The following is a 26781-nucleotide window of genomic DNA, read 5'->3' as shown; positions in this document are numbered from 1 at the left end:
GCCTTCTCCACACAGTCATGTCCTGCACAGTCCAAGTGTGTCAGTGTGGGGAATGGTCTTTTCTTCTCAGTCCCTGTCTCAAGCAGGGAAGAGGCTTTTGTGTACCTATGCCTCAGGAATTAAAAGGCTTGTTCCTGCTTTTTAAGCAAGTGTTTTGGGGTAAAAAAGAGTAAGAGAAATGAACATGTGATTCCAGCAAGCTGGGACTTCCTTACAGTGACAGTTTTGTTACTCTAGACTCTGGTCCCTGGCTCTCAGCCCACCACCTTAATTTGCCTCAAATGCAGACTGGGGTTTTTGTGGGTTTTGTTTTTGTTGGATTTTTTGGTTGGTTGGTTGGTTTGGTTTTTTTTTTTTTTTTTAGAAAACCTGTGGTTCTTTGCTGTCTAAAAATACTGTGATGTTTGCAACTTGATACAGCAGTGTGCCCCTTGACATGATAAAAAAGTTAACCTTCAGTCTGCCTAGATGGTGGGACAAAACATGAGTGGTTCTCTCCAAAGCACAAATGGCCTAACCAGTCACCATAAATATCAAACTCTAGGATTGTAAGTCTGTATTTGTCCTCTTCTAGGCTGCCATATTATCTATCTACAGCAGGTTGGAATTTGTTTTGCAAAAGCATGCTGTAGTATTTAAGCATAAAGACTGCAAATTTAAACCCCCTAAAAGGAGGAGGGCACAAGACTGAGGTTGGTAACCACATGTGAACTGTGCTCTACAGTCCCAACCCATTCCATGGCTAACTGAAGTGCTGTATGGTCTTGAAATGCCTCCTGCATCAGAAGAAATCCTGTGGTGCGTGTCAATTGGTCATACATACATTTAAATGTTGAGATTTCTGAGACTGTGGCAATGGGGTGAGGGCAGATACATACCGTAGATACTGAATCTAATGTGTGCCATGCTCAGAGCTCTGTCTTCAGGTCTGGTTGTGCTTTCTGAAAAAAAAAATCTGTTTGAGGTTTTTTGAAGGTAGATTTCTGATTGCATTTTCATACATTCACCCAAGCCCATTTCTTTTGAAATCATTGACACAAGGCTCTGATGAGAGGATGTTAAGAGTGTAAAGGATCTAGCTTGTGAAACAGTCATTAACATGTTCCTTGCCCTGTACAGAAACCTGGTCACCCATGATACCTCCCCGGATTCCCATCTCTCATGGGTGGGATTTTCCCACACGGCATAGTGTATCGCTGGCTTTAGAGAACAGCTGGAAGCCCTTAACTAATTCTTTGTATCCTATAATGGAATACCTGCCAAAGCTGAAGGCTAATCTTCAATTCTTCTGCCTTAATCACCAGGATAGTTCCTTTGTTCTTTTTCCCCTCATTCCAAGAGTTGAGTAGTAAAAGCTTGTGAAAAAATTGAGTTGAAATGAGGAATCTTCAGATAAGGTTAACAGGACAACAAAGCTATTAGGATAGTTGCACCCATTACAGGAAGGAATCTGCAGCTTTAGCTGTGCTCACCAAAAAGGTAGAACTAAAGTTCAGGAAAGCATAAATAATTGGCTGTTTTTTTCCAAAAGGAAAATGTTAGTGTTCTGTTATTATGTCTGTGGTTAGGTAAGTCAGCAGCAGAGCTGGCTTTCCTTCCAGTTACGGAACCTGGCTGTCAGACATGGAACACTTTGGAAAGAGGTACTGACTGCTCTGGGTTGTGCAATGACTTTGTGCCTAAGTTTGAATTTTCTGATGTTTTTTGATTATATCTTCCTTGGATAGTTAAGTTTCCTGTCTCTGTTTGGGTTTAGTGCCTGTGTGTGAAGCATGGCTTTCAGTTTGTAGACAGATGAGTTTTAGTGAAGCAGGTGGTGGTATTTACCTCTCTTTTTCTGTCTGTGAGTACATAGCCCATGTATCTCAGCTTTTAGAGAAACTTGAGTGTAATGAGATTCAGAACGAGAATAACCATAAATGGTGTGAAGTTTGGGTGCAGGATGGAGCCTTGAGGAGCAGATTTGACCAAGGGATCACAGCATCACTATTTGTGTTTTAATTCATGAGGCTAAGCTGTATATAGCCCATAATATGGACAACAGCAGACAAAGGCTCTTCCAAGAGCTGTTGGAGCCAGGTACATATCCCAGCCTTCTGTAAATCCTTACTTGCTGGGGTAACTGTAAAGGAGTATTTGAATCATCGGAAACAAAGGAATAGTCTACTGGAGGTTGTTTTAGAGCTACAGTTTAAACTTTTCTATTTCAATATAGCTGTTTCTCTTGGGAGATGATCTAAGGCAAGTTTTGCAAATAACAAAATGTAGCTTCTGCTGGGGTTGTTTCGCAGCTACTTTTTGTGAAATGTGGCCTCAATTTCTCTAGGAAAATCAAATAAAGTTAGGGGCCTTATTTTCATGAATGTTACATGGCTCACTGTCATGCTTCTGTGTCCCAGGAGTGTTTCTCAGGAGCTGTCAGAGACGATCCTCACCATGGTAGCAAACTGCAGTAATGTCATGAACAAGGCTCGACAGCCCCCACCTGGAGTCATGCCCAAAGGACGCCCGCCCAGCGCGAGCAGCTTGGATGCCATCTCTCCTGTGCAGGTAGAGCAATCCCATGCTGCATTTTCGGAAGGTGATGTTGGTTTAGTGCTAGTTCTGCTGTACTAGTTGAGCTCTTTCTGCAGGACTAAGTCAAACATCATCTGGCTCACGTAGTTTTGTGCTTGCATGTCTGGATAACTTGCTTGTAACTAGAGAATAATGTCTGAGGGATGTAGTTTAGAACTGTCTTTCACTTCACTGATGTCTGTAAGAAGTAACTGTGAAGTATTATAGGATGGGAGCACTGAAGAGGGACAGATATTTGGTTTATTTAAAATAACAGGCTTTCTTTTAAAGTGCTAAAATTTACTAGGACTTCTGAGAATTAAGCACTGCCTTTGAACCTGATGTGTCTTGTTTGTAGCTTCACGGGCCAAGCCACAGTGCTAGAGCATAAGGACTTGTTATAACTGGGGCTCTTCAGCTCTCAACTGAACTGCTCTTTTAAAAACAAGGTACATTTCAGTTAATCCCTGCCACTCATCATTCCTTCCTCCTCTGGGAGCAACACATTACAGACAGGTTTTGCTTCTAGCCGTTACATTCAATGGCAGATTTTTAAGTGGTGAAAAGTATTTCACATGAAATAGTGGCATTTCAGCATTTAAGAATGACTGAATTGTCAGTAGATTATGTAAACTAAATGCAGAGAGTGGTTTCCAAATACCTTGGCAACCTGCTACAAATATGTAGCCATGATAAATAACTCATATGAACAAACAGCAGCAGTTTCTAGTCTGTAGTCATGCTGTCTTCTGGGTAGATAACACCATTTTCTGCTGTTCCTAGTCAGTTCCTTAACTTACTGCTTTGGCAGCCTGTATTGTGCCTTCCCTCCTATTCATGAACCAGGTCTTAATGCTTTTTCTGAAGACTTCATTCAAGTATTTAGCTGTGAAAAGTGGGCATAGTAGGGTCCTTCAGAGAGTCAAAAATACTTTTAAGTTTGAAATGAAATAGCTTTGTAAGTCTCGAGGTGAGGTCTGAGGTTGCAAACTGCAGAGCATAAACTACGCTAGTACAAAAATCTGCAAGTAGAAGTAAATGCTGCTTATTGTAAGCATTTACTGCTGTGTTACACTTAACTACAGACTATGGAACAATCAGCCTTTCTGTAAAACCTGTGAGAGAATAGGGTTTCATGGGATTGTCGAAGAAAAATAAAAGGGCATTCTGTAGACAAACTAATCTTTTGGGGTTACCTGGATGACTTCAGAATTTACAGTAACCATGCAGAAGAGCTTTTCTCAGGAATGTTTTGATACGTAGCCGTCTTTGTAGAAAACATGCCAAAAATCAGCTGGATTGTGGTTTATGGATGTCTGTATAATCTTCCTTTCTTCATTCAGATCGACTCGCTTGCAGGAATGGCCTCTCTCAGTTTAGGTGGCTCAGCTGCTCCTCACACGCAGAGCATGCAAGGCTTCCCTCCAAACTTGGGCTCTGCATTCAGTACTCCTCAGTCACCAGCAAAAGCATTCCCCCCTCTTTCCACCCAAAACCAGACAACCGGTTTCAGTGGCATCGGAGGACTCTCTTCACAGCTTCCAGGTACTGCTATTTGAGTGGAGTGGTTTGTTTTTGACAGGGCAGAGCTAAGGCACTGTTTTTGCTGTGGTTGGAAATACTGAATGTTACAGCCCAACCCTTAAGGGTGGGTTAGGTGCTTCCTTCCCTTTAAGGGGGAGAAGTCACACTGGACAAACAGCTGTGTCGTATGGGAGGGAGTTACACAGTCTTCACTCCTGGGTCATTGCTGAAACAGCACTTCAGAGTGTTGCAGCTGCAATAGGTAAAAAGTTTGAGTCAAGAGGATGAGTGTTTTGACAAATATAGCAGCATTATTTTAGGTTGGGACAGAGATGATGAACTGCTTATGTTAAAACTGCTTGATATTAGCAATGAGGCTATAAAGCTCTGAGTTCTTGGAAATGACAAGTGTTAGGAAAAGTGGTAAGTGGGTACGGGGAGGGTGCAACTGAGATGACCAGTTGTTTGTTTTTCAGTAGGTGGTCTTACTACGGGTAGCCTGACCGGCATAGGAACTGGAGCCCTGGGCCTTCCTGCGGTGAACAATGACCCATTCGTGCAAAGGAAGCTGAGCACATCTGGACTGAACCAGCCTACATTCCAGCAGAGTAAGATGAAACCTTGTAAGTGGTAGTGTTGTCTGTGGCTGTGAAGTGTGACTGTGGTCTGCAATTAATCTGTGTTTCCTTCAGGGGAAGCTTGGATCTGTAGGTGGTAAATGTTAGAAGTGTGGCTCTTGTATTATTATATTAGTCTGAAAAAGGTGCTTCTAAGCTTGTATCCTAAAAGTTTGCCAAGTGGCCGCGGGGGCGGGGGGGGCGGGTTAAAAAAGACCTGCTAGCATAAAAATGTGTTACGGATTTGCATGAATATGTGTTTCTGTCCTTTATCTGCTGTGCTGTGTTTTGAACAAAAATTGTTGTCCTGCTCTTGACAGAGAATTGTATGCGTCTGGTACCAGGGTGTTTTTTGTTTAGTTTGTAACAAGGTTAAACCTGGGTAAGGTCCTATTGCAGCAGAGAACTTGACAGGTGAAGCAGTGAAATAGACTGCAACATTGGATACAAATCAGACTAACAAAAGTTGGTGGGAAGGTAGTTTTTGAAAGGAATGATTTGGTTCCTAACACTAAGCCATTATCCTTAACTCATTTATGCCTCTGCAGCATGCTCACAGTGAGATGTTGAAGCAGTCAAATGGTCAGGAAGCACAGCCATACGCTAAACCTTCCGCATTGCTGTTACGGAAGAGCTATCAAAGAAGCCATATGCAATAACAGCAAAGTTACCTATCTCTACAGATGTACAGTGGAGGTGGCTGTAATCACCATTGGTTTATATTTTGGGTCTTGAACATTCAATATAAACTTGCTGGAAGCTCACTGGCTGGCCTGAAAGTTTGTGTGCAAGTTTGTGTGCATGTTAGTGTTGTGTAGCATGCCTTATTCTAGTCTGTTCTGTGTTCAGTTATTTAGTTGTCAGTTGAGGTTAGCTTGGGATACAGTGGGTTCCACAAGTATAGCAATGTGAGGTTAATGCTATCTTAGGATGCAGTTTTTGGAATAAATATAGCATATTGAAAACAGATTTTAAAATAGCAATTCCTGTCTACTGGAAAGGTTAAATATCCCGCTCTTCAGAAGAATTAGCGGTTCTGTAGAGATTGGTGAAGAGTTGAAAAGGACTAGATGAAATCCTGACTGTCTGAAGTTGTCCTGAGTGTGATACCTGTTCCCTTTTTTTAACAGCTGACTTATCTCAGGTGTGGCCAGAGGCTAATCAGCACTTTAGCAAAGAAATAGATGATGAGGCAAACAGCTACTTCCAGCGTATTTACAACCATCCACCACACCCAACCATGTCTGTGGATGAGGTGAGTTCCCTTCTGTAGCAGTTACAGCACCTGTCCAGAGACTTGGAATAAAGTTGATCATAATTATTCCTTCTTGTATTAGTTTCAGTGGGAAATAATAAAGGGATCCAGGTAGATGCTAGCAGCGTTGCTTTTTGTTTGGTTGAAGTTGTTTTCACAGTAAACTTGCAGTTGATCATTACATTCAGCTTTGACTTCTCTGGACTGAAGACTTTAGATGTCTTATTAACACTCCGAAAATGCTGTGAAGTGGGAAGGATTCAGTGTAGTGTGGAAGCTTTTGTGTTGAATATAAGTGTTAAAGAGTGCCTTTAAATAGTCTGTATAAATTATAATAAATGTATTTTGTTTTAAACTATGTAAAAATGACTACAAGATCCAGATATATGTGTCCCAAGTTCTACCTTCTGAGCTTTTGATAATTATTTTTGTTAGTCTCTATGAGAGTAATTATTGGTCGGATGTACTTACTCTTTGAAGTACTTCAAATTTACTTTAATATATTTGCATGTTTATAAATTATGGAAGACACAACATTATTTTCTTTTTCCTAATTTGAAAGTAATGGAGTAGGCGGTCACAAAAAAGTTTTGTGTGAAGACAGTCACTTAAAGGAGAACTAAAGTCTGAAGAGGAAGCTCATTGTAGTGATGTAGTGTCTGTCTGCTGGCTAAAATGAAGCAGTTACTTTGCAGTTCAACTTGTGGTAGCACAACGTACCTTAGTAGTTGCAAACACTCACGAAACGTGAAGATGGGAAAGGGCTGAAATAAAGCAAATCTGTTGGTAACAGTTTCCAATTTCTTTGCAGGTCTTGGAAATGCTGCAGAGGTTTAAGGACTCCAACATTAAACGGGAACGAGAAGTGTTTAACTGCATGCTGAGGAACTTGTTTGAGGAATATCGTTTCTTTCCCCAGTACCCAGATAAAGAGCTGCACATAACAGCCTGTCTCTTCGGGGGCATAATAGAGAAAGGACTGGTTACTTATATGGCATTGGGCCTGGCCCTGCGCTATGTTCTTGAAGCCCTACGAAAGCCTTTTGCATCCAAAATGTACTATTTTGGTATTGCTGCACTAGATAGATTTAAAAATAGGTGAGTGTGGGTTTTGGTACACTTCTAATAGTGCCTGTGTTGTCTTGTGAACCTTGAACCTGCTCTGATCATGCAGTACAAGATTGCACATCTCAACTTTGGGAATTCTTCAAAGATACGCTGAAAAAGAACTGAAACAACATGAGTGAATGTGCTAGTTAAAGGGTAACCTTTCTAAATTAAAATGCTCAGTGTGGTACCTGTATAAATGTGGGACAAACTGAGATGCTGAAACTACTTAGACTCTATAAAAATCATTGAAGTGTTGAGTTAGATGAAGTAACTAACAGCTTGTTAGAAGTGGGGTAAATGTAGTTACTCTTCAGAGGTGCTTTCCAGTGGAGTGCCATTTACACTGTTCATTACTGAAGGACTGACTAGGAACTAAGCTCTGGAACTTCACTTTTACACAGAAATCTCAAGTATAGCTAAATAATCTCAAAGAGTTCTTTCTCAAAACTTTTAATGAATTGCAGATGGAGATTCTGGGTGTGAGGTGTGCTCTGGTTTGCTATTTAAAATGCACTGAGCCAGACTACAAATTACTTATCCAGTAATCTTGTTGCAAACACTGAATATAAATGCAGTTGTGTACCAGGTCAGAAGTATAGAGATGTGGGAAAAGATGAGTTGCTGTGAATAAATCTTGTGCTTTAATGTTAAATTAATTCATTTTAAATAGATTTTGCAACAAAAAAGTATTTTGTAGGAAATGCTTTGTTCATAGAATAGCTGCTGTAAGGATTCCAGAAGTATTCTGTGGTGCAGTATGGGAATGGCATACCTGATACTTGTTTCTTTGTAATACTGTTTCTGATGTGGGCTTATGCTTCTGACTAATGCGTGTTCTGTCTGACAGATTGAAGGACTATCCCCAGTATTGTCAGCACTTGGCTTCTATTAGTCACTTTATACAGTTCCCGCATCATTTACAGGAGGTGAGTGTGTCTGTAAGCAACACTAACTTTCTATGATGTTAAATTCTTTAGAGAAAATTTCTGTTTTCCTTTGGAAATGCAGTCTCGTCTGTCGTTATTTTAGACCATGTACATCCACAGAATCAAATGCCTTTTCTTAAAGGTTTTTCTCTGGGGCAGGGTAGGCAGGTGAAGGTGCCTCTCTGGTGCCTTTCCTGTTTCCATAAATCTGTTCGGGTTGCTTATGTTGAAATAGCTACCTGAATGTAACTGCATGATCAACTGATGCACTTGTCCATGCATGAAGGTTTTGAAGTGCCTCGGTGGATTCATATTCCACTCCCTTAAAGATTTGGAGTTTTACTCTAAAATAGAGGTCATTCAGCTGGGTTTATACAGTTTCATACTTTGACCTGATAAAATAGTCCAGGAAAAATTTCTTTCCTGAAGGTCTGATGAGAGCCATGGGAATACCTTGTTGTCCAAAGCAGTGTTCATTCTATAGTGTCTGCCTTGAAGGTGCTTTTATTGGTAGAAATAACTAATCCCAGTGGCAGAGCTGAAGAGCATGAGCTAAATAAGGAAAAATGTTCAGCTCTACCATTAAGGTAGAGGCTCATACCCGAAGCTGCAAAGTCCAGTAGCAGTCTTGGTTTCACTAACAGCTTTGAGGCTGTATCCCGTAAATGACAGTCTGATGTTTCCAGTTTCGGGAAATGTATAGCGGGGGGAAAACTGCTATGGAACTATTTCAGAGGATGCAATATCTGAAAGTTGGCTGTTTTCAGAACTGTGGTTTTGCTTATTAATGGTGAGTTCAGACTATTCTACGTGGCTATTCGAGTCCTTGCAGAAGACTTCTTACCTGGTTTTGTAGTCTGCTTCTTGATATTCACATATTGCTTTTAGGCTCTTTCTCTTCTTTTATTCTGCTGTTCCAGGCCTGGAGGGATAGGGATCGAGTTTTTTTTAGGTAGTGCTACGTAAAATTTTTAACATGTTTGGTCTTGTGATGCTTGACATCAGCTTGTTGAGGCTAGAGGTAGAAGAGAGGTTCCTCTCTAGTAAGAAAGTCAATAGTGACAAGATGTGCTTCATCAGGGTATACAGTTGTATTTGCAGATTCCTTTATGGCATGAATGTCAATTATTTTAATGAGTGTTGGGAAACCTTTATAGTGCTCCTGCTAAAAATCAGTCTATAGTTCTCTTGCTGTATGTGAAATTTTGTATGTGCTTGTTCATCCTATTTTAGTACATAGAATACGGACAGCAATCCAGAGATCCTCCTGTGAAGATGCAGGGTTCAATCACCACCCCTGGAAGTATTGCACTTGCCCAGGCTCAGGCCCAGGCCCAGGTTCCAGCAAAAGCTCCTCTTGCTGGCCAAGTCAGCACTATAGTGACCACCTCAACCACCACCACCGTTGCAAAAACCATTACAATCACCCGACCAACTGGAGTCAGCTTCAAGAAAGATGTGCCGGTGAGCATTGTGTCATTGTGCCCTTCCCAGAGAGGCACAGGTGTTCAGCTGCTGCTCTGGACTGACAAAATCTGTTTTAATTTGTGTACTACAGATTTTCAAACAGTGATTTTTAGATTTAAAGCATGTAACCTTTTAAAATATGACCCAACATTTTTGTAGAGAGAAGGCATTTTTCATCATTAAACAACCCAATTACTTTGAGGTCAAGTTGAAATGTGTTCTTGGGGCTGTAATTATCAAGACAATTACAGAACCATAATTTCTGTTAATGACTTGCAACAGGACTCTTAAAATAGTTGGCAGCTGCTATTCTGCTTGGGACTTAAGAACACTTACTGCACCCATCTGACCTCACAGTAGTTAGAACTGCATTAGGTTTTTCACAAATGTGGTCATTTGTGTAAACAACTCTGAACTGCTTGTTGGAGTTACTACACTGTTGGCAGACAGATAGAAGTGGCTACTGCACAGAAAGTTTTGGGGCACACTTGGTCCCACGGTATGCCGAGGATGGGCAGTGAGTGCTGTTCCTGTATGATGGCTGATGCACTGGAAAGTCGAGCCTTTCTGCTTGGGACCTTTGTCTTTGAATAGTTCTCTGTAAAGGAGGCAAAAGCCAAACACAGCTGCAAGTGTTGTGAATAAACTTGGGGGGACAGTTCTTAGTGTAGCTATTAATGTCTTTCATACCTGATTACATCGTGTGGAAACTTGTTACTTTGAGGTGTTTGTTCTCCCATTTTAAACTCCACTCAGGACTGATACTTAAAACTGCTTCTCCTTTTTCCTTAATCTCAGTGTACCAGGTGCTAAAGCCCTGGGGTTCAGACCTGCAGCTGTAGGGACCAGAATCACAATCTGTTGACTTCAGTTGACTTGCTGTCTCAGAATGAACTTCTGGGTCCTTCCCAAATCAGCACTGAAGTGCTCCTGGAGACTCCCTGTTGTGTTAAGTGCTGCTGTGTTTTTTCTCCAAGCTATAATTGTACACAGGCATAAAGGCCTAAAGGGTGCCATTGCAGTGGCACCTATTATATGTGCATGTAGAGGCTTTTTGTGCAGCAGCATTCTTCTGCTGAGTATTGATCATCATTTTTAGAATATAGAAATCATTTGGCTCCTTTAGAGTGCTGCTGAAAATGAATCCGAGACAGTAGATGTCCCCTGATAAAGCTCAATTCTATTTTTGCTTGACAGAACAGAGCAAAAGTTTCTTTTGATGTCACCTCTAGGTATTGTTTACGCTTAACTTTTTGTTCTCCCTCCAGCCTTCCATTAATACTACCAACATAGATACGCTGTTAGTAGCAACAGATCAAACAGAGAGGATTGTGGAACCTCCAGAGAATGTCCAGGAAAAAATTGCTTTCATCTTCAATAATCTGTCTCAGTCAAATATGACACAGAAGGCAAGTATGAAAGAATGCTAGTAAAAATAATTTTTATACTGTTAATGGTTTTTTTATATATTCATTTTTAAGTGTGGGCTGATGATATTTCTAAAAAATTTTAACTTTAAAAACTTCAGGATGGAACACATTGTAAAGAAATTATGGTTTCCAGCACTTTCTGCTTGAACATCTTTGGAGATAAAATTTTCCAGGGAGAAGAGAGATGGGTAAAAGATACCTGTTCTTAATCTTGAATAAACATTCACATCATAAATGAATTGGGTACCGTTAAATGTTGCAAGATTAAGCTCTGGTATTTCAAGCAGAAATTAAGGGAATTTTTCTGAACTAGGGGAGGTGTACAGTCCTGCTGCCACCTGTGCTATTGTCTTGTGGATGGATGGCTTGAACTTGTAAGGTGACAACATTTATTTCCAGTTGTCTGGTAAAAAGCTGGGAAGTGAAGGAGAGGTGAATTGTTACGCCTTGCTGATTTCATGCTTGAGTCCTTACTGGGTGACCAGATCTTTGGATAATGAGACACTGATTCCAAATATTTATCTTTTTTTTTGTAGAAAAACAACCTTAGTGTTAGAAGCAACTGACTGACCATATACTGTGTGTTGGTCAGACCTGACCCTGGAATGTTTTGATTGTCTTCTCATCTGTTCTGTGATGTGCTTTGTCTTTGGTTTGACCACAGGTGGAAGAATTGAAGGAAACAGTGAAAGAAGAGTTCATGCCTTGGGTATCACAGTATCTTGTGATGAAAAGAGTCAGTATTGAGCCTAACTTTCACAGTTTATATTCAAACTTCCTTGACACACTTAAGAATCCAGAGTTTAATAAAATGGTTCTGAATGAAACCTACAGAAACATCAAGGTGAGTAGTGCAAGTTTTCTAAAGGCAGCACAGGAGTGTGCTGTTCTCCTCATGGTATTTGCTTGTGTGTTGCTGATCCTCAAATATAGAATATCATTCAAAAATCTACTTTCTAGCTTACCATTAGACTTACAGGTTATCTTTGTGAATACTAGGATTCTTTTCAGTTAGTAACACATAAAAGACTTAAATTGTGTAACAGGAGGGCAAATTTGCATTTAAATTCATTTATGTAGGTGGACTTCAAATTTGTGTGATATTTACAAATTATAACCCAGGAGAAAGTTGCTTACGGTCTAGTTGTTTTGTGTGGAGAAAAGTAGAAAGATGAGAAAACCACACTCTGTTCTTTTGGTCCAAGAGGAATAGGGGGGAAAGGGCGTGTTTAGAAAACGGAGGTGTAAAAGCCAAAATTTATTAAGAGTGCTAAGATAATGTGAAGGGGAGAAGGAGGAGGAAGCAGTAGCCCAGAAGTGATGAACAGGTGAAACAAGTTTGTAAAGAAAGCACTATTTTTAAACCTGTTGGTGGAATTTCCTGACCACCATGGGTTACGCTGTAGTGCAAAAGCATCTCCTGGCTCTTGAGAATACAGCTGATCTTGCTCTGTTCAGCTGATGCTCCTCTGAAGCTAAGGAACAGAACTAACAGCAGAATACTTGTTTTATGATTTATGACATGGTGACATGATTTATGTTTTGACATGACAATGAAATGGTTTCCCTGGAAGGTTAAACTGTAGCCTTCAGGTCTGTGATGAGGCATTAAGAGGAAGCACAAGTTACACTTGGCTATGGGAGTAGTTGTAACAGTCTCAGCAGAGTAGAAGGTAAGGTCTGGGAAAGCGTCATTGTTTTGATCCTTTTAAAGAAAGGAATGTTGCAGTCATTACAGTGCAGATTTGCAGGGTGCTGCCTTGAAGTGAAAGCTGTTCAAGTATCTCTCTAATGTGACTGAAGCTCAGAACTTAATGTTCTAAAATTTTGCCTTCATTCAGATCAGCTGTTGGATTTGGTTTGGAGTCTGATTATCTTCTACTTGTTGCTTGAGATGCCTTTTTTATTTTTTGGTAGGTGCTATTGACATCAGATAAAGCTGCAGCCAACTTCTCAGACCGTTCCTTGTTAAAGAACCTTGGTCACTGGCTGGGAATGATTACAATGGCTAAAAATAAGCCCATCTTGCACACGGTGAGCTGCTGTCTTTACAGATTGCCTTGGCATGAATTGGGTGAATTGGTATGCTGTTATGCAGTAGCACAGGCTATTTGGGAAATCTTACCACCTTTCTGGTGCCTCTTTTATGTGCCAAGTACAAAGTATGACTCCATATTATTTAAGGTTATTTAAGACTTCTAAATATTTTTTTAATATCAGAGAAGTTAGTAGCTACATTTATTTTGGCACAAAATTTAACATTATTTTGTTAATCCATGTAAAAATGTAGATGTGTAAATCTTTGTTCAGAAGTAACTGCTGCTTAGCAGTGTGTAAAATTCTAGGGCTGTCTTGACTCAGCCTTGCCTGTATCTGAAAAGGAAGCAGTGTGTAAGTGGAATTGTGCAGTGTATTTGCTGTTTCCTCCACCTTCATTCCCACTTCAATCGTTGATGGTATTTTTCAGGATTTGGATGTGAAGTCGCTACTGCTGGAAGCATACGTTAAGGGACAGCAGGAATTGCTTTATGTGGTGCCATTTGTTGCCAAAGTCTTAGAATCCAGTGTCAGGAGTGTGGTAAGTGTCTTTGTACAAACACAGGTATTGCTCAAGTGGCAAAATATTGCAGGAAGTAATTAGCTTTTGTCACATAATGAACACTGATTAAATTTTGTGGAGAGCAAGAAAAGGAATGTAAGAGCTTAAAGTGGTTTTATTTGGAGGGAAAGTACACGGCCCTGTGTTTTTGCAGCATAAATAGGTGGTGTTAGCTGAAGTGTACTGTGGTATCCCTGAACAGATCTCTATTGAGAAATGGAAGGATGCCATTGAAGAGGTTCTAGGATATATTTATTCTTAGATTTTTTTTTTTCTTTTCTTCTGCCCACTTTGATCTTGATCATCTTGTTAATTCTGCTTGACATAGAATTGATCTCTCAAGAAGGACCAGATCATTGTGTTTCCAGTTTTTCACTTAGGTTCCTAGTGTATTTCCGGTTATACTGAATTACTGGAATAATTATTACCAATATACTAAATTCAACTCTAACCATAGCTGTACAAAGGTTTCCACAGCTGTATGTACACATAGCTGCTTGTGTTTCAAACATTTCCAGTCATATATTATCCAGATGATTCAAGAAGTTTGTGTAATACTGCTCTCTTCTTTCTCTTGTAGGTCTTCAGACCTCCAAACCCATGGACAATGGCCATTATGAATGTTTTAGCTGAGCTACATCAAGAACATGATCTAAAAGTAAATTTCTGTTGTTTTTTTGTTCCTGTAGCTACTGAGTGTGAGGTTTTCTTGACATACTGGTCAAGAAGGATGTTGTGAAGGACCAAGCAGCCCTTCTCACTGCTTTAGCATGAGGAGATTGCTTGGACATTGATAATTTGGTAGAATTGGGTGAAACTCTTCTCCACGTGGTCAGCAAGATAGTTGTGTAATCCTCAGTCACTATTAATCTCTGAAAAGGTTGTGGATGGAATGGGGAGCTTGGGAATCAAGTGACCCAGTAGATGTTTTGGGTATTTTCCTTGTGACATGACCTAAACTTGAGTTCTTTTGCAGTTGAATCTGAAGTTTGAGATTGAGGTGCTCTGCAAGAATCTTGCGCTAGACATCAACGAGCTGAAACCTGGAAGTCTCCTGAAAGATAAGGATCGTCTAAAAAATTTGGATGAGCAGCTGTCTGCTCCAAAGAAGGATGTGAAGCAGCCAGAAGAGCTACCACCCATCACAACAACTAGTAAGTACATCTCATGTAGAATCCAGAACCACACTATTGAAGTTCTAATAGGACAGGTTTTGCTATTATAAAATAAAATATGAAGCTACATATACTATTACAACATTCCTGAGTGCTTGGGAGCACTTGGGATAGTTTCATAATAGAAATAGGTGTATAGAGTTTGGAGATGGAAAGGGAATGGAAGCCATCATGAGGACTAATTCTGTATTATATGTGTGTAGCTACTCCTTAGACTCCCTCCTGTTAACAATACACCGGGTGCTAAGGTGTCGTAACAAACAACTCTCTTAAAGTACTGAAGTTACTTTGGAACTATTCATTAGGCAAGTGGAGAATGAAAGTTGCTTGGTAAGTTTAGGAGGTTTCATGATCAAACTACAAAGCTTTTGTTTCTAGGTCATCTCCTGGTTTAAATAAGAATTATATACTTGTGTTATAAGCAGTTGCTTTTCACTAGTGGCTCAATACAAACATACTTGTGTTCTCCAGCTGCTTCTACAACTCCAGCTACCAGCACCACTTGTACAGCCACGGTTCCTCCACAGCCCCAGTACAGTTATCATGACATCAACGTCTATTCTTTAGGAGGGTTGGCTCCGCATATTACTTTAAATCCAACGGTAAGTTTTAGACCCGATTTAGTTTGCTAAAAGAGTTTTTACAGCCAGGGTTGATGCAGATCTCAGCTGGTGGGAGCTATCAGGACTTAAGTATAAAAGAAGCCTCTGTGCTCCTTTTGTCCAGTCAGCAGCTCAGCTCTTAAGTCAATCTTTGCATTGTTATTCAGCTCCAACTTGGTTAGAAAATAATAATTTGTCCCAGTTTCAGATTTATCAAATACTGTAATAGCTGCATGGGGAACATGGGAGTACTGCACAAGCTATGACAGTGCACTTATGCAAGTGTCTGGGGTGGGTGGGATTCCAGTGTACTTTGTTCCTTCACCTTTCCTAATCCCCTGCAGATTCCGCTGTTCCAAGCCCACCCACAGCTGAAGCAGTGCGTGCGGCAAGCGATCGAGCGTGCAGTGCAGGACCTCGTCCATCCAGTGGTTGATAGATCCATCAAGATTGCCATGACGACCTGTGAGCAGATCGTCAGGAAGGACTTCGCCCTGGACTCGGAGGAGTCACGGATGCGCGTGGCCGCTCACCACATGATGCGGAACCTGACTGCTGGGATGGCCATGATTACCTGCAGGGAGCCTTTGCTGATGAGCATAGCTACCAACTTGAAAAATAGCTTTGCTACTGCACTGAGGGTAAGACCCCCATCATTTGAAGTTTATATCCAACTTACAGGACTGTAGGCATCCAGCATTAGCAAATCAATTCTCCGCAATGTGGACTTGTTAATTAATTGCACGGCTTAACTAGCATGGGGATGAATTCTCTGGGTAGAAGTTTAGTGACTCTTGCAGAATTACAGTGAAAAAAGTACGTTGAGATTACAGGTCATGTCAAACACTCTTAAACTGGGATGGTGGATCTTATACTGCATGGCACACAAACTTCCTCACTATCTTTTTATTTTGCCTCAGTGTTATCTCCAGTTCAATCCAATCATGGAAGCCTTGGAGACGTGAACTTTCTGCAGGGTTTGAGACAGAAAAGCTAAAGTGGGGAGGACTAAATTGATTTTGGTGGTATCTTGGACTGTTTCAGCATGCATGCTTCAGGCAGATTTTATTTACTTGTGCTGTTAGCAGATAGGTAGTTCAGACTGTTTTGCACAGCTTGTGAATTCATTGGGTTTTCTAGAGGCTATTTTCAGGTCTCTTCATGAGGAAAGTTCGAGCTAAACTCTGTGGAACAGCTTCTGAACTACTGACCACAATAGCAGCTACCATCCAGAATTCTTGCCATCTGTTGCCTTGCTCAGGCATAAGAGCACAAGGATCTTGGAAAGATCAAGACACAGCTGTACTTTCAGCAATTAGAAAAGAGTCAGGTTTTTTATCCTTGAAGACATATGACGTTGGTACAAATCCAGCTTTAATCCAAGGAAAATTTTTAAGGGATAATTGTAGAAAGCATTTTGTTGCAGAAAAGGTGCCATATGAGATACCTAAAAATTCTTACCTGGCTTATTGTTATGAAGTGATTTAACAGAAGTAGTGTAATTCTCAGGAATTAATGAAAGAGGGGTAGCTCTTAACAGATAAGGAAGTCCAAGTAGATGGGGCAGGCTGCCTTTATAGATGTATTCCATTTCTAGTGGAAGTTGCTGCTTTGCACCCTGGAAAATAAGTGCATCTCTTCAGGGTTCTCATAAAGCAGACTCTGAGAAGGAAGGAAGAAAATCTGATTCCCTATCAGAAAAGGAACCCACTGAAAAAGGCTTAGGTCTGCTGTTTTGTACCATTAGTGCTGCGCCTTTATATCTTCCAATTACAACCTAGGAAGTAGGGAAACTTCTACTGTGATGCAAAGCCTTCCCTGCATTAGCATCACTCTGTGTGTGTCTGTCTAAAGCAGGGCTTTATTTCTGTGCCCTAGAGATGAGTAGGTGGAGAAGATGGAGAACTCCTGCTGTTTTGTTCCTTGTTAAAAGTCTTTACTGTCATCTTGCCTACATGTTTTATTCAAAGCTATGCAAAATTAAATTTAATATTATATATTCTATGGGAAGGGAGTGTGATCCTAAGAGCATTCCTTTTTATTGCTGGTGTTCTGTATAGGCAGTGGTACAGGTTTTAAGGCTAGTAATATACAGGGAAAATTTTCATCCTTCACTGATTTATTGTGATTTTCAATAGGCAGCCTCCCCACAGCAGAGGGACATGATGGAGCAGGCAGCTGCCCAGTTAGCACAGGATAACTGTGAGCTTGCCTGCTGCTTTATCCAGAAGACAGCTGTGGAAAAGGCAGGCCCTGAGATGGACAAGAGGCTTGCAACTGTAAGTATGGGACTGTTGTCTTCTAGAAGTATTATATGTGCTCATACACATCCAGAAAGGTGTCTAAAACTCAGTGTTTGTGTTTTTCCCAGGAATTTGAGCTCAGAAAACATGCTAGGCAGGAGGGGCGTCGGTACTGCGATCCTGTTGTGTTAACGTACCAGGCTGAGCGGATGCCAGAACAGATCAGGTTAAAGGTGAGTTCTGTTCTGATGCCGCTCTTCTCTCCCTCCTGATAAGGAAAAGTGGATGGCACAGTGTCAGCTGAGCAATTGTATATTGTTAGTCTTGCCTAACAGTGCAGCTGCTGTTATCTTGATTAGTATGGAAACACATAAATACGTTATTCCAAAATGAGTATTTATATCATTTTCTCAATTCCTTGAGTCTCTTTTTCTGTGCAGTTCCTCTCACTAAAAGATGGCTCATCTGTTTTGTTGTCTTTATATTTTGTTTTCTTTTGTCTCCTTTGTATTTTCTTCCTTGAAAGGGCATACCATGTACTTTCAGCAGAGCATTTCTCAGTATTCAGTTATTTCTGTTTCTGGGAATGTGAGTTTTGTTTTTAGAGCAAAATCCCCCTGTTAGGAGGAGGTATGGCAGGAGAGATAGGACCTCAGTGCAGAGCAGCTGAATCCTACTCGATGTCTAGGCCACTCTGTTTAAGAGTAGCTACCTGTTATACAAGCTGCCCTCATTTTTTACGGCCTCAGTGCTTATCAGTGAGATTAATGCCCATTCTTTTCTTTGCAAAGGTTGGAGGTGTGGACCCAAAACAGCTGGCTGTTTATGAAGAGTTTGCACGCAATGTCCCTGGCTTCTTGCCCACCAATGACTTAACTCAGCCTACAGGATTCTTGGCTCAGCCTATGAAGGTAGAGGTTTCTGAATTAACCAGCTTGAGAGTTCTATAGCTCTTTTGGAGACTGTTGCAGAACTTGTGTTTTTGTTAGAAGGACTCATAAGAGCCAAGTGTTCGTATTGCTTGGGGACAGTGGTTAAAAAAATGGATTAGTTCTAGTGAGAAAGTAATGGCAGCATAAAACTTCCATCCAGTCTTAGGGGCTTGTAACCCAAACTGGGACAAGGTATGCAGCTTATGATTACTACATGTAGTTTTAGTAGCAGTGATGCATTTTATTCAAATCTTAGGTTACTTTTGCAGGAAGGTCATGGATGGCAAGTCTGAATTATAAGATCATTAACAAGTTTTTTCATGCATAAGGCCTTATTGACAGAACAAGGGGGAATGGCTTCAAACTGAGAGAGGGCAGGTTTAGATTAGATGTTAGGAAGAACTTCTTCCCTGGGTGGGTGGTGAGGCACTGGAAGAGGTTATCCAAAGAAGCTGTGGATGGCCTATCCCTGAAGTGTTCAAAGCCAGGTTGGGTGGGACTTTGATCAACCTGCTCTAGTGGAAGATGTCCCTGCCCATGGCAGGGCAGTTGAAACAAGATAGTCTTTAAGGTCCTTCCAACCCAAACCATTCTGTGATTCTGAGTGATAGAGTTGTTTGCTGGTTATTTTCACAACTTAGTTTGCTCATTTGTGTGGACTTAAAATGCCAGCATTACAAACCACAGGACTGTAGAGGTCCAAATTCTGGATGCTATAATTCCTGAAGGGGAAGAGCCAGTCAGTATTTAAATGTTGCAAATGCAATCCTTGCAAAAATCACTGATTCTCACTTTCTCTTAAACAGCAAGCTTGGGCTACAGATGATGTAGCACAAATTTATGATAAATGTATGACAGAACTAGAGCAGCACCTGCAGTCCATTCCACACACCCTGGCCATGAATCCTCAAGTTCAAGCGTTGCGTAGCCTCTTGGAGGCAGTGGTAGTGGCTCGGAACTCCCGGGATGCTATTGCTGCACTTGGACTACTGCAGAAGGTGGGTGTTGACAACTTCTCTCTGTAGCAACTTGCTTAGAGTTTATTACTCCCGTGGCTCATGGATTGTCTTGCTGGTGACCTTGTTTCTTCATGCATCCTGTGGAACTTGCTTGGTGAACAGTACTGAACTGTTGTCTTTGGAAATCCAGTAAATAAGATTGGGAGGGAGCCGTTTTGTTCATTTAGGGTGTTGTGCATACGGTGTCAAGACTGCTGTGAAAGAAGCAGGTGTACGGAATCCTGGGACTTAACGGTTTTGTTCAGATGTGGCAAGTAGAGAGCTGTTGCAGTCCAGAGTAGTCTGATTTCAAGATGATTTGGAGGCTAAAAAGGTGTTTGAACTGCCCTTGTAGATAGATAATATTGAGCATAATACTGGATTTCTAGTGGCACACTTGGGGAGTTTATTTTGCAGTAACTGATAAATGACTGTGTGGGGTAGGCTGACCCTGGCCAGCTGCCAAGCATCCATCCAGCTGCTTTCTCTTTCTGCTTTGCTGCAGGACAGGGAGAAAACACAGGCAACACTAGATGACATTTGTTCAGATTATGACAGTTTAGTAGGGAAAGTAAAGGCTGTGTGCACAAATGGAACAAAAATATCTACTTCCCATCAGCAGGCAGATGTCCAGCTAGTCCTTGGAAAGCAGGGCTTCAGCACATGTGACATTTGCCTGCGAAGGCAAACATCAGGACCATGAATGCCCTTTTTCATCCTCCTTTCCCTGAGCTTTTATTGCTGAGCGTGATGTCATATGGTATAGAATATCGCTTTATTCAATTTGGGTCAACTGTCCTGGCAATGTTGCTTCCCAGCCTCTTGTCCATCCGCAGCCTACCCACTGATGGGGGAGGCGGAGTGGGAAAGAAAAAGCCTTGATCCTGTGCTAGTGCTGCTCAGCAATTGGCAAAACTGTGGCATGTTGTCAACACTGTTTCAGCACAAATCCAAAGCACAGCACCATATGGGCTACTATGAAGCAAATTAACTCCATCCCAGCCAGAATTTGTAGGCTCTACCAGTGGGAAGTGTTGCAGTGAGCTGATCTGGCATCAGTGCCTGTGTAGTAGTGCAGAACAAGTGACAGACATGGAGAAAAATCCACTTGAGAATAGCGTAAGGATAGTGAGCTGTCTGCATGAGGATCCGAGAACAGTGCCAAAACAAAAGTAACGGAAAGCTGCAGGGACACTCTTCATTCTTGTCTCCTAGAGCATGTACCTGTTAAAGGATCCCGTCCTGACTAGGACTTGACCAAGTAAATTGTGTTGGCCTTGTAAAACTCATCCTCAATTTGCTGTAAACTAACAGAGATACATCTCTGAGTGCTGTAGCTCTTTCTCTAAGGAACCTGCTCACTTAACCTCTGGCAGGTTCTGTCAGTATTTTCTCTGGTAGTTTTCCATGAGCCATATGCAGAATTGCTTGAGGAGGCATTGACTTTGGGAAACTGCAGTGCAGCACGAGCTAACACAGTCTGTCATGCTATTTGGTGCACATACAAAGTTAGTGGGGCATAGAGAGACCTGTAGGTTTGTTTGTGGTAGCATAGCTGTGTATAGTGCATGTATAGATGCCATAGTAGCTGGTAAAATCTCACACAGTCTTTTCAAGAAGTCAGCACGATTACTAAATTGATTTTTTTTTTTCACGTCTTTTGAGTCTTCTCGTGATAGCTCTTGCTGATGTAAGGTGCAGAAGATTTGGAAGAGGACTTGTTTTTTCCTCTGCTAACAGGTTGCATCTATTCTAGGCTGTAGAGGGCTTGCTGGATGCCACCAGTGGGGCTGACGCTGACCTCCTGCTCCGCTATCGTGAGTGTCACCTGCTGGTGCTGAAGGCTCTGCAGGACGGCCGTGCCTATGGATCTCCGTGGTGTAACAAACAAATCACTAGGTCAGTTACAAGACAACAAGAACATTGATGTAGCTTTGACTGTCTTTTGGGAGTTTCTGTGTTGCTCTGAATTCCCTGCCTGTTAATATTTTGCATTGCTGCTATTTGGATAGACAAAAAATAACTAGCTTTTTTTGTCAAAATTAACTAGATTTTCTGATAATGCTGGTTCATTCCAGGACATGATAGGAATCTTTAGTGGAATAAAGCATTAGAACATGGTCTGGGCTCCTTTTTTCCTCTTATTTTGCAGAGAATCTCTGTAGGCTGTCACAAACAATGTGACATGGCATATGCCTGTAGCAGAAGCTTCAGCTAGGCAGATCTGCCACTTCATCCTTGGAAGAGGGGCTTCTTATGCTGAATAAACTGAAGCTCTTGAAGGGCTCTTGTGACCAGTTGTGCAGGGTAACAGATGCTTGAGTCTGACTGTTCCGAACTTAAACATAACCTTAGAGAATGCTCTAGAAGAGGCTTCTTTTGAAGCTGGATAACGAATCACAGTGAATGTCACAGTTTCTGAAGTACTAGATTTGAGTTGTTTCACTTAAACTGTTGTTGAAGTACACTTTTTAAAAGGAGTCCAATTCTTCAGGTGCTTGATCGAATGCAGAGATGAGTACAAGTACAACGTGGAAGCTGTGGAGCTGCTAATCCGCAATCACCTTGTTAACATGCAGCAGTATGACCTTCACTTGGCTCAGGTAAAGGGAACCTGTCCTTTTAAAGGAGGAGGGATGCACTCAGTCTGTAAGATCTGTGGTTGAACTTTGTCTTTTTTGTGTTGACAGTCCATGGAGAATGGCTTGAACTACATGGCTGTGGCATTTGCCATGCAATTGGTAAAGATCTTGTTGGTGGATGAGAGAAGCGTTGCCCACGTAACAGAAGCAGATCTGTTTCACACCATTGAGACACTCATGAGAATTAATGCTCATTCCAGAGGAAACGCCCCAGAAGGGTGAGGCTATAGTATTGTGCAATATATTACTTTTTTTGTGCTCATTTGATTTGCATATTACATAGGCAGTGTCTCACACAATTCAGTCATACAGCTTTAAACTTTCCCTAGGGCTGCAGTCCTAGTTAATTTAGTTAGTTTAAACTGTCACTCTAATGTAAATGTGCTCATCCTAGTCAAACTAGAGGCAGCTGCAGCATCATGTGAAACTGAATGCTTAAGCAAGAAAATCTTTCTATGCGCTGTGCTCCAAAATTCTGTCGTACTGTGATAAACTTGTTTTGAACTCCTGCTTTATCTCAAATTTATGCAGTATTATTGGCTGTTTAAACCTTATATATCTAGGTGTCAGTATGTTAATTTGTTAATCACAAACAATCAAACTGGACAATCCTTTCTGTTTAGAGCTTACAAAGCAATCCTCCATCAGTCTCGCGTGGCTTGTTAGACCAGCAAACTGCCCAAACCATTTGGACAGCAAATGTTGCCACAGCACCTGGAAATACCTGTGGGACTTGTAGGCTTCCTATTTGTAAGATGGAAGCAGTTGTTGCTGGGTTTGAGAAAGACATGGATTAGAGCTTGGAGAACTCTGAATAGCTGTGAGAGCAACCAGCAGCTGGCTGATGGCAGTGGCTCCCATTACCAACACAGCTGTTTATAGGATGTCCCAAAACCAAAGTCCTTTAATCTGCAGTTGGCACGGATAGATTGTCTTTACTGTATGGCTTGACTTTCACTGCAGCCGAATCCAGTGCCCCAGTCAGGCTGTTGAGTACTGGCATCTCACTATCTGGGAGCATTTTAGGGCTCCTGAAGTCTGCAGAAGAGAAGCTGCTTCTAGTCCCTGTGGTGCTTTGTTGCAGCACTCCGCTGTATAAATTGGAATGGAACTTCAAAGCCTGTGTGATTTCAGTGTTCCTTCTTTCATCATAAATGTTTCTGCTTTCATAACTTATTTCTGCTATTCCAGTGAGAACTGAAAGATGCAAAGTTTTAGTATAAGAAATAATTTACTTTCTTTCAGCTCTATTTGACTGAGCTTCCAGTTCCTGCACCTTCTGGGGGACTAGGAATCCTAACCCAGCTCTTGCTCTGGTCTGTTGCATTAGATTACCCCAGCTGATGGAAGTGGTCCGATCAAACTATGAAGCAATGATTGACCGTGCTCATGGAGGTCCTAATTTCATGATGCATTCAGGAATTTCCCAAGCTTCTGAGTATGATGACCCACCAGGCCTGAGGGAGAAGGCAGAATACCTGCTGAGGGAGTGGGTGAACCTCTACCATTCAGCTGCAGCAGGCCGTGACAGTACCAAAGCATTCTCTGCGTTTGTTGGACAGGTAGAGCTTTTGGAAAGAAAGGTGCTTTTTATTCAACATAAGTAGGGTGTGATGCCCTCCATTTTAAAGCAGTGTTATAACCTGTATTAGGCATCCTTTTGAAACTTCCAGGTGTATGGGAGTTTACTGTCAAAATTCTGTCTGTTTTGATGAAGCCCCTGTCCTCCACCAAATCATGTTCTTCAGATACTGTAGCAACAGGCTGTCACTTCAGACCATGAGTTCTGAGATAAGTTTGGTGGAAAAAGAACTTGAGCTGAGATAGCTCTTGTAAATAGTTCTGTGATGCTCTGTAATGAGCCTTGACTGGTGTTGCTCCTTATGGGTAACAGTAAAAGCTCTGACAGCCTACAGGAGGATGTCACCAGTAGAGATTCAGGTAAATTGTTTCAGATCATGTGAGCAAGGGAATCCTTTTTCAAAATGACATCAATAGTAAGGAAAACCTTGAGACTTCATTAGCTGAAGTGGTACCTAAATTTAAACAATGTCCAATGTGTCACACTCTGAAGCATCTTAACAGGTGTGGTGAACATCACGTACCATCTGCCTTCTGGGTGTGATAGAGAAGGGAGATGCCTTCAGTAGCCCAGCATGTGTGGTAACAACCCCCCTGTATCTGCAGGCATCTCCCTAAAACTGTGTTCCTTGACTGCAGCTACGAGAAAGCCCCTGATACGGTCTTTTTGCATTGTGTTCTTTTTAAATTTGGGCCACTACCACAGATATGCTGCAGACTTTGCAGCTACTAATGAAAAGAAGCTCAAGCTTCAAAGTATGGATGAAGACTGTGACTGATACTGTGGGTTTTTTAATTTTAGTGTTCTTGTGTACTGGCTTAGAGACAGCTTTCTGTCTGAGTTCTACTGCATAGAACTTTTTGAATGTTTTTAATAGATACTGTGCTAAACCTACATTTTAAAGAAATATTTTACCTAGTTCCGTGACTTCACATTTTTTACTTTAAATCATGCTTCTAAAGCACGCTTCAGAGTAGAGTGCTCACAATTCTTAGTATACTTTTGCCTACTTCACTCTTTATCACACTTACTTGATTACCTTTTGTGTATATTTGATCCGTTTTGAAATAGCAATTTAAATATACTGAAGTGCAGTGTTTATTTACAATTGTTCCCTTACAGGCTTTAGTAATGAGTTCTAAAGGAATATTTTGTAATAACTACATTACATAAGGTTCTATTACTAAAATGACTGCTGAAGTGTTGCTTTCTTCCCACAAGTCTGTAGGACAAGCAGAAGCATAGAACTTTGAAGGCAGATACCTAAGTTCTTTGGGGTTTTTTAGAAAAAAAGTTTATCCAGAAATACTATTAGTTCTTCAGATTGTCTCCAAGTTACCAGTTGTGCTGTTTTTATAGCTTTATGTCTGTGCAGTAGGAGTTTAGAAATAAGATGCTTTATTCAAAACCCACAAGTTTTCTGCAGTGTAATTTGTTTCATTTTGATGGTTCTAATACTGTGGGTAACAAATAAAATTAGGTCTCTGAGGTTTTTTATATGTATTTTATTAAAACAACTCCCCCATGCAAAACAAAAAAGCCCACCCAGTGTTTCTCTGCGTGTAATATTCATGTAAGGAAAATTCACTTTCCAAATGCAATTTGCTTCTACAGAATGTGGCTGCAAAGTAGTGGTGATTCCTGAGCTAGGAGCTGGAGTCTGCCCTTCCCAGAGCTTGTACTCCTCGTGTTCTTCATGCAAGGTTGAATGTTGGTGGCAGAACTGATACTGAAACAGGCTTCTCAGCTCTGCTAGCGGTTCGAAAGATTTGGGATTCAAAAGATTGTATATGAGAATAAACGTGATAGCTAAAATTGTTTTGCCACCCACAGATTCCCTTGCAAACATTAATCTCTCTGGAGAGTATGGCAAAAATTAACTGTAGATGGCAAAAATTAACTGCATTGTAAAGGGTTTGTTGTTTGAAGTAAATTGTAAAATGAACTGTCTGTGGTTACAGTGCTGAGGTTTTTTTCTTTCCTGGTTAGATGCACCAGCAGGGGATCCTGAAAACAGATGACCTGATCACCCGTTTTTTCCGTCTTTGCACCGAAATGTGTGTTGAGATCAGCTATCGAGCCCTGGCCGAGCAACAGCACAATCCTGCAGCCAACCCCACTATGATTCGAGCCAAGTGCTACCACAACCTGGATGCCTTTGTGCGACTCATTGCACTGCTGGTGAAGCACTCTGGGGAAGCAACCAACACAGTCACAAAGATCAATCTCCTGAATAAGGTTGGGAATCGTCCTTGTCCTCATTGCATTTAAAGTGTGTTGTCAGCTGTACCTTTGCTGATAAACCTGAGGTGTAGACCTTAATGTAGGCTGCTGATGAAGTGTATGATGAGAACTTAGATGGCTTGGTCACTGATAAACTTTTGAGTGAACCACCAAGATGCCAAGTGGCTTTCTTGTTCACAAAGATTTCATCTCAAACCAATCTGAAACTCATCTTTGTGCCTTGAAGTGAAAATGTCAGCAGCTGTTGTTTTAAGGTTGTTGATTCCTTAGTGTTTACCTTTATGTTGTGAGGGTCTTGCCTTTGCTCTTCACTACTTGGTTTATGGCTGGATGGTCTGAGGTAGTTAAGACCTTCTGACACTGCCCTCTCAGTCATTGTGACTGTGGTCCAAGGGACAGGGAGAGCAAAGAACAGTGGTTGGGAATTGCTAAAACGATTTGTAATATTCATTTATTTCCAGTAACTTAGGACTTTTCGTTCTTGTTAGAATCTACTGCTTTTTTTCTTTTTACTGATGGTTAAAGTATTATCTGTAGTCTGACTTGGAAAGTAATTCTTGCTGTCTTCACGTGTCTTAATCTCTTTAGGTTCTTGGTATTGTGGTGGGAGTTCTTCTGCAAGACCATGATGTTCGGCAGAGTGAGTTTCAGCAACTTCCTTACCATCGCATTTTCATCATGTTGCTGTTGGAATTAAATGCTCCTGAGCACGTGCTGGAGACCATCAACTTCCAGACACTCACAGCTTTCTGGTATGTATTTGGGATTGGCCACAGTGCTCATCCTTTCTTGGTAGGATCAAGGATTTTCACTTAAAGGCTATCTGACTGTTCTTTTTGGTGGCTTAATCACCTTTGGAGTAACTGGTTCTACTGGGAC

General features: G+C 41.2%; 1 protein-coding gene and 2 non-coding genes across 10 annotated transcripts in view; all 3 read left to right on the top strand.

Moving 5' to 3' along the window:
- Positions 1-26781, top strand: part of CNOT1 (CCR4-NOT transcription complex subunit 1) — a 56074-nt gene that overhangs the window by 23967 nt on the left and 5326 nt on the right. Inside the window, exons 17-41 of one of the 8 annotated variants that reach the window (XM_048316383.1) lie at positions 2400-2550; positions 3900-4101; positions 4560-4688; positions 5828-5952; positions 6764-7050; positions 7910-7988; positions 9222-9452; positions 10724-10864; positions 11550-11729; positions 12803-12919; positions 13353-13463; positions 14065-14142; positions 14461-14638; positions 15131-15261; positions 15606-15902; positions 17400-17540; positions 17633-17737; positions 18296-18415; positions 19243-19434; positions 21191-21333; positions 21929-22037; positions 22125-22294; positions 23407-23659; positions 25648-25896; positions 26491-26654. In XM_048316383.1, the coding sequence (XP_048172340.1) occupies positions 2400-2550; positions 3900-4101; positions 4560-4688; positions 5828-5952; positions 6764-7050; positions 7910-7988; positions 9222-9452; positions 10724-10864; positions 11550-11729; positions 12803-12919; positions 13353-13463; positions 14065-14142; positions 14461-14638; positions 15131-15261; positions 15606-15902; positions 17400-17540; positions 17633-17737; positions 18296-18415; positions 19243-19434; positions 21191-21333; positions 21929-22037; positions 22125-22294; positions 23407-23659; positions 25648-25896; positions 26491-26654 (4083 nt within the window). Of the gene's footprint in view, positions 1-2399; positions 2551-3899; positions 4102-4556; positions 4704-5827; positions 5953-6763; positions 7051-7909; positions 7989-9221; positions 9453-10723; positions 10865-11549; positions 11730-12802; positions 12920-13352; positions 13464-14064; positions 14143-14460; positions 14639-15130; positions 15262-15605; positions 15903-17399; positions 17541-17632; positions 17738-18295; positions 18416-19242; positions 19435-21190; positions 21334-21928; positions 22038-22124; positions 22295-23406; positions 23660-25647; positions 25897-26490; positions 26655-26781 lie in introns of all 8 variants that reach the window. The other 7 variants (XM_048316381.1, XM_048316382.1, XM_048316380.1 and 4 more) reach the window with 7 other exon arrangements.
- LOC125332372 lies at positions 2878-3013 on the top strand. Its single transcript, XR_007206466.1, has one exon. It is a non-coding gene; the product is annotated as a small nucleolar RNA SNORA50 (small nucleolar RNA).
- LOC125332370 lies at positions 12235-12373 on the top strand. Its single transcript, XR_007206464.1, has one exon. It is a non-coding gene; the product is annotated as a small nucleolar RNA SNORA46 (small nucleolar RNA).

This window comes from Corvus hawaiiensis, chromosome 12 (assembly GCF_020740725.1).
Source record: "Corvus hawaiiensis isolate bCorHaw1 chromosome 12, bCorHaw1.pri.cur, whole genome shotgun sequence".
In the NCBI taxonomy this organism is placed as follows: domain Eukaryota; kingdom Metazoa; phylum Chordata; class Aves; order Passeriformes; family Corvidae; genus Corvus; species Corvus hawaiiensis.
The sequence above is the reverse complement of the archived record's forward strand: the minus strand, read 5'-3'. Positions and strand labels throughout refer to the sequence as shown.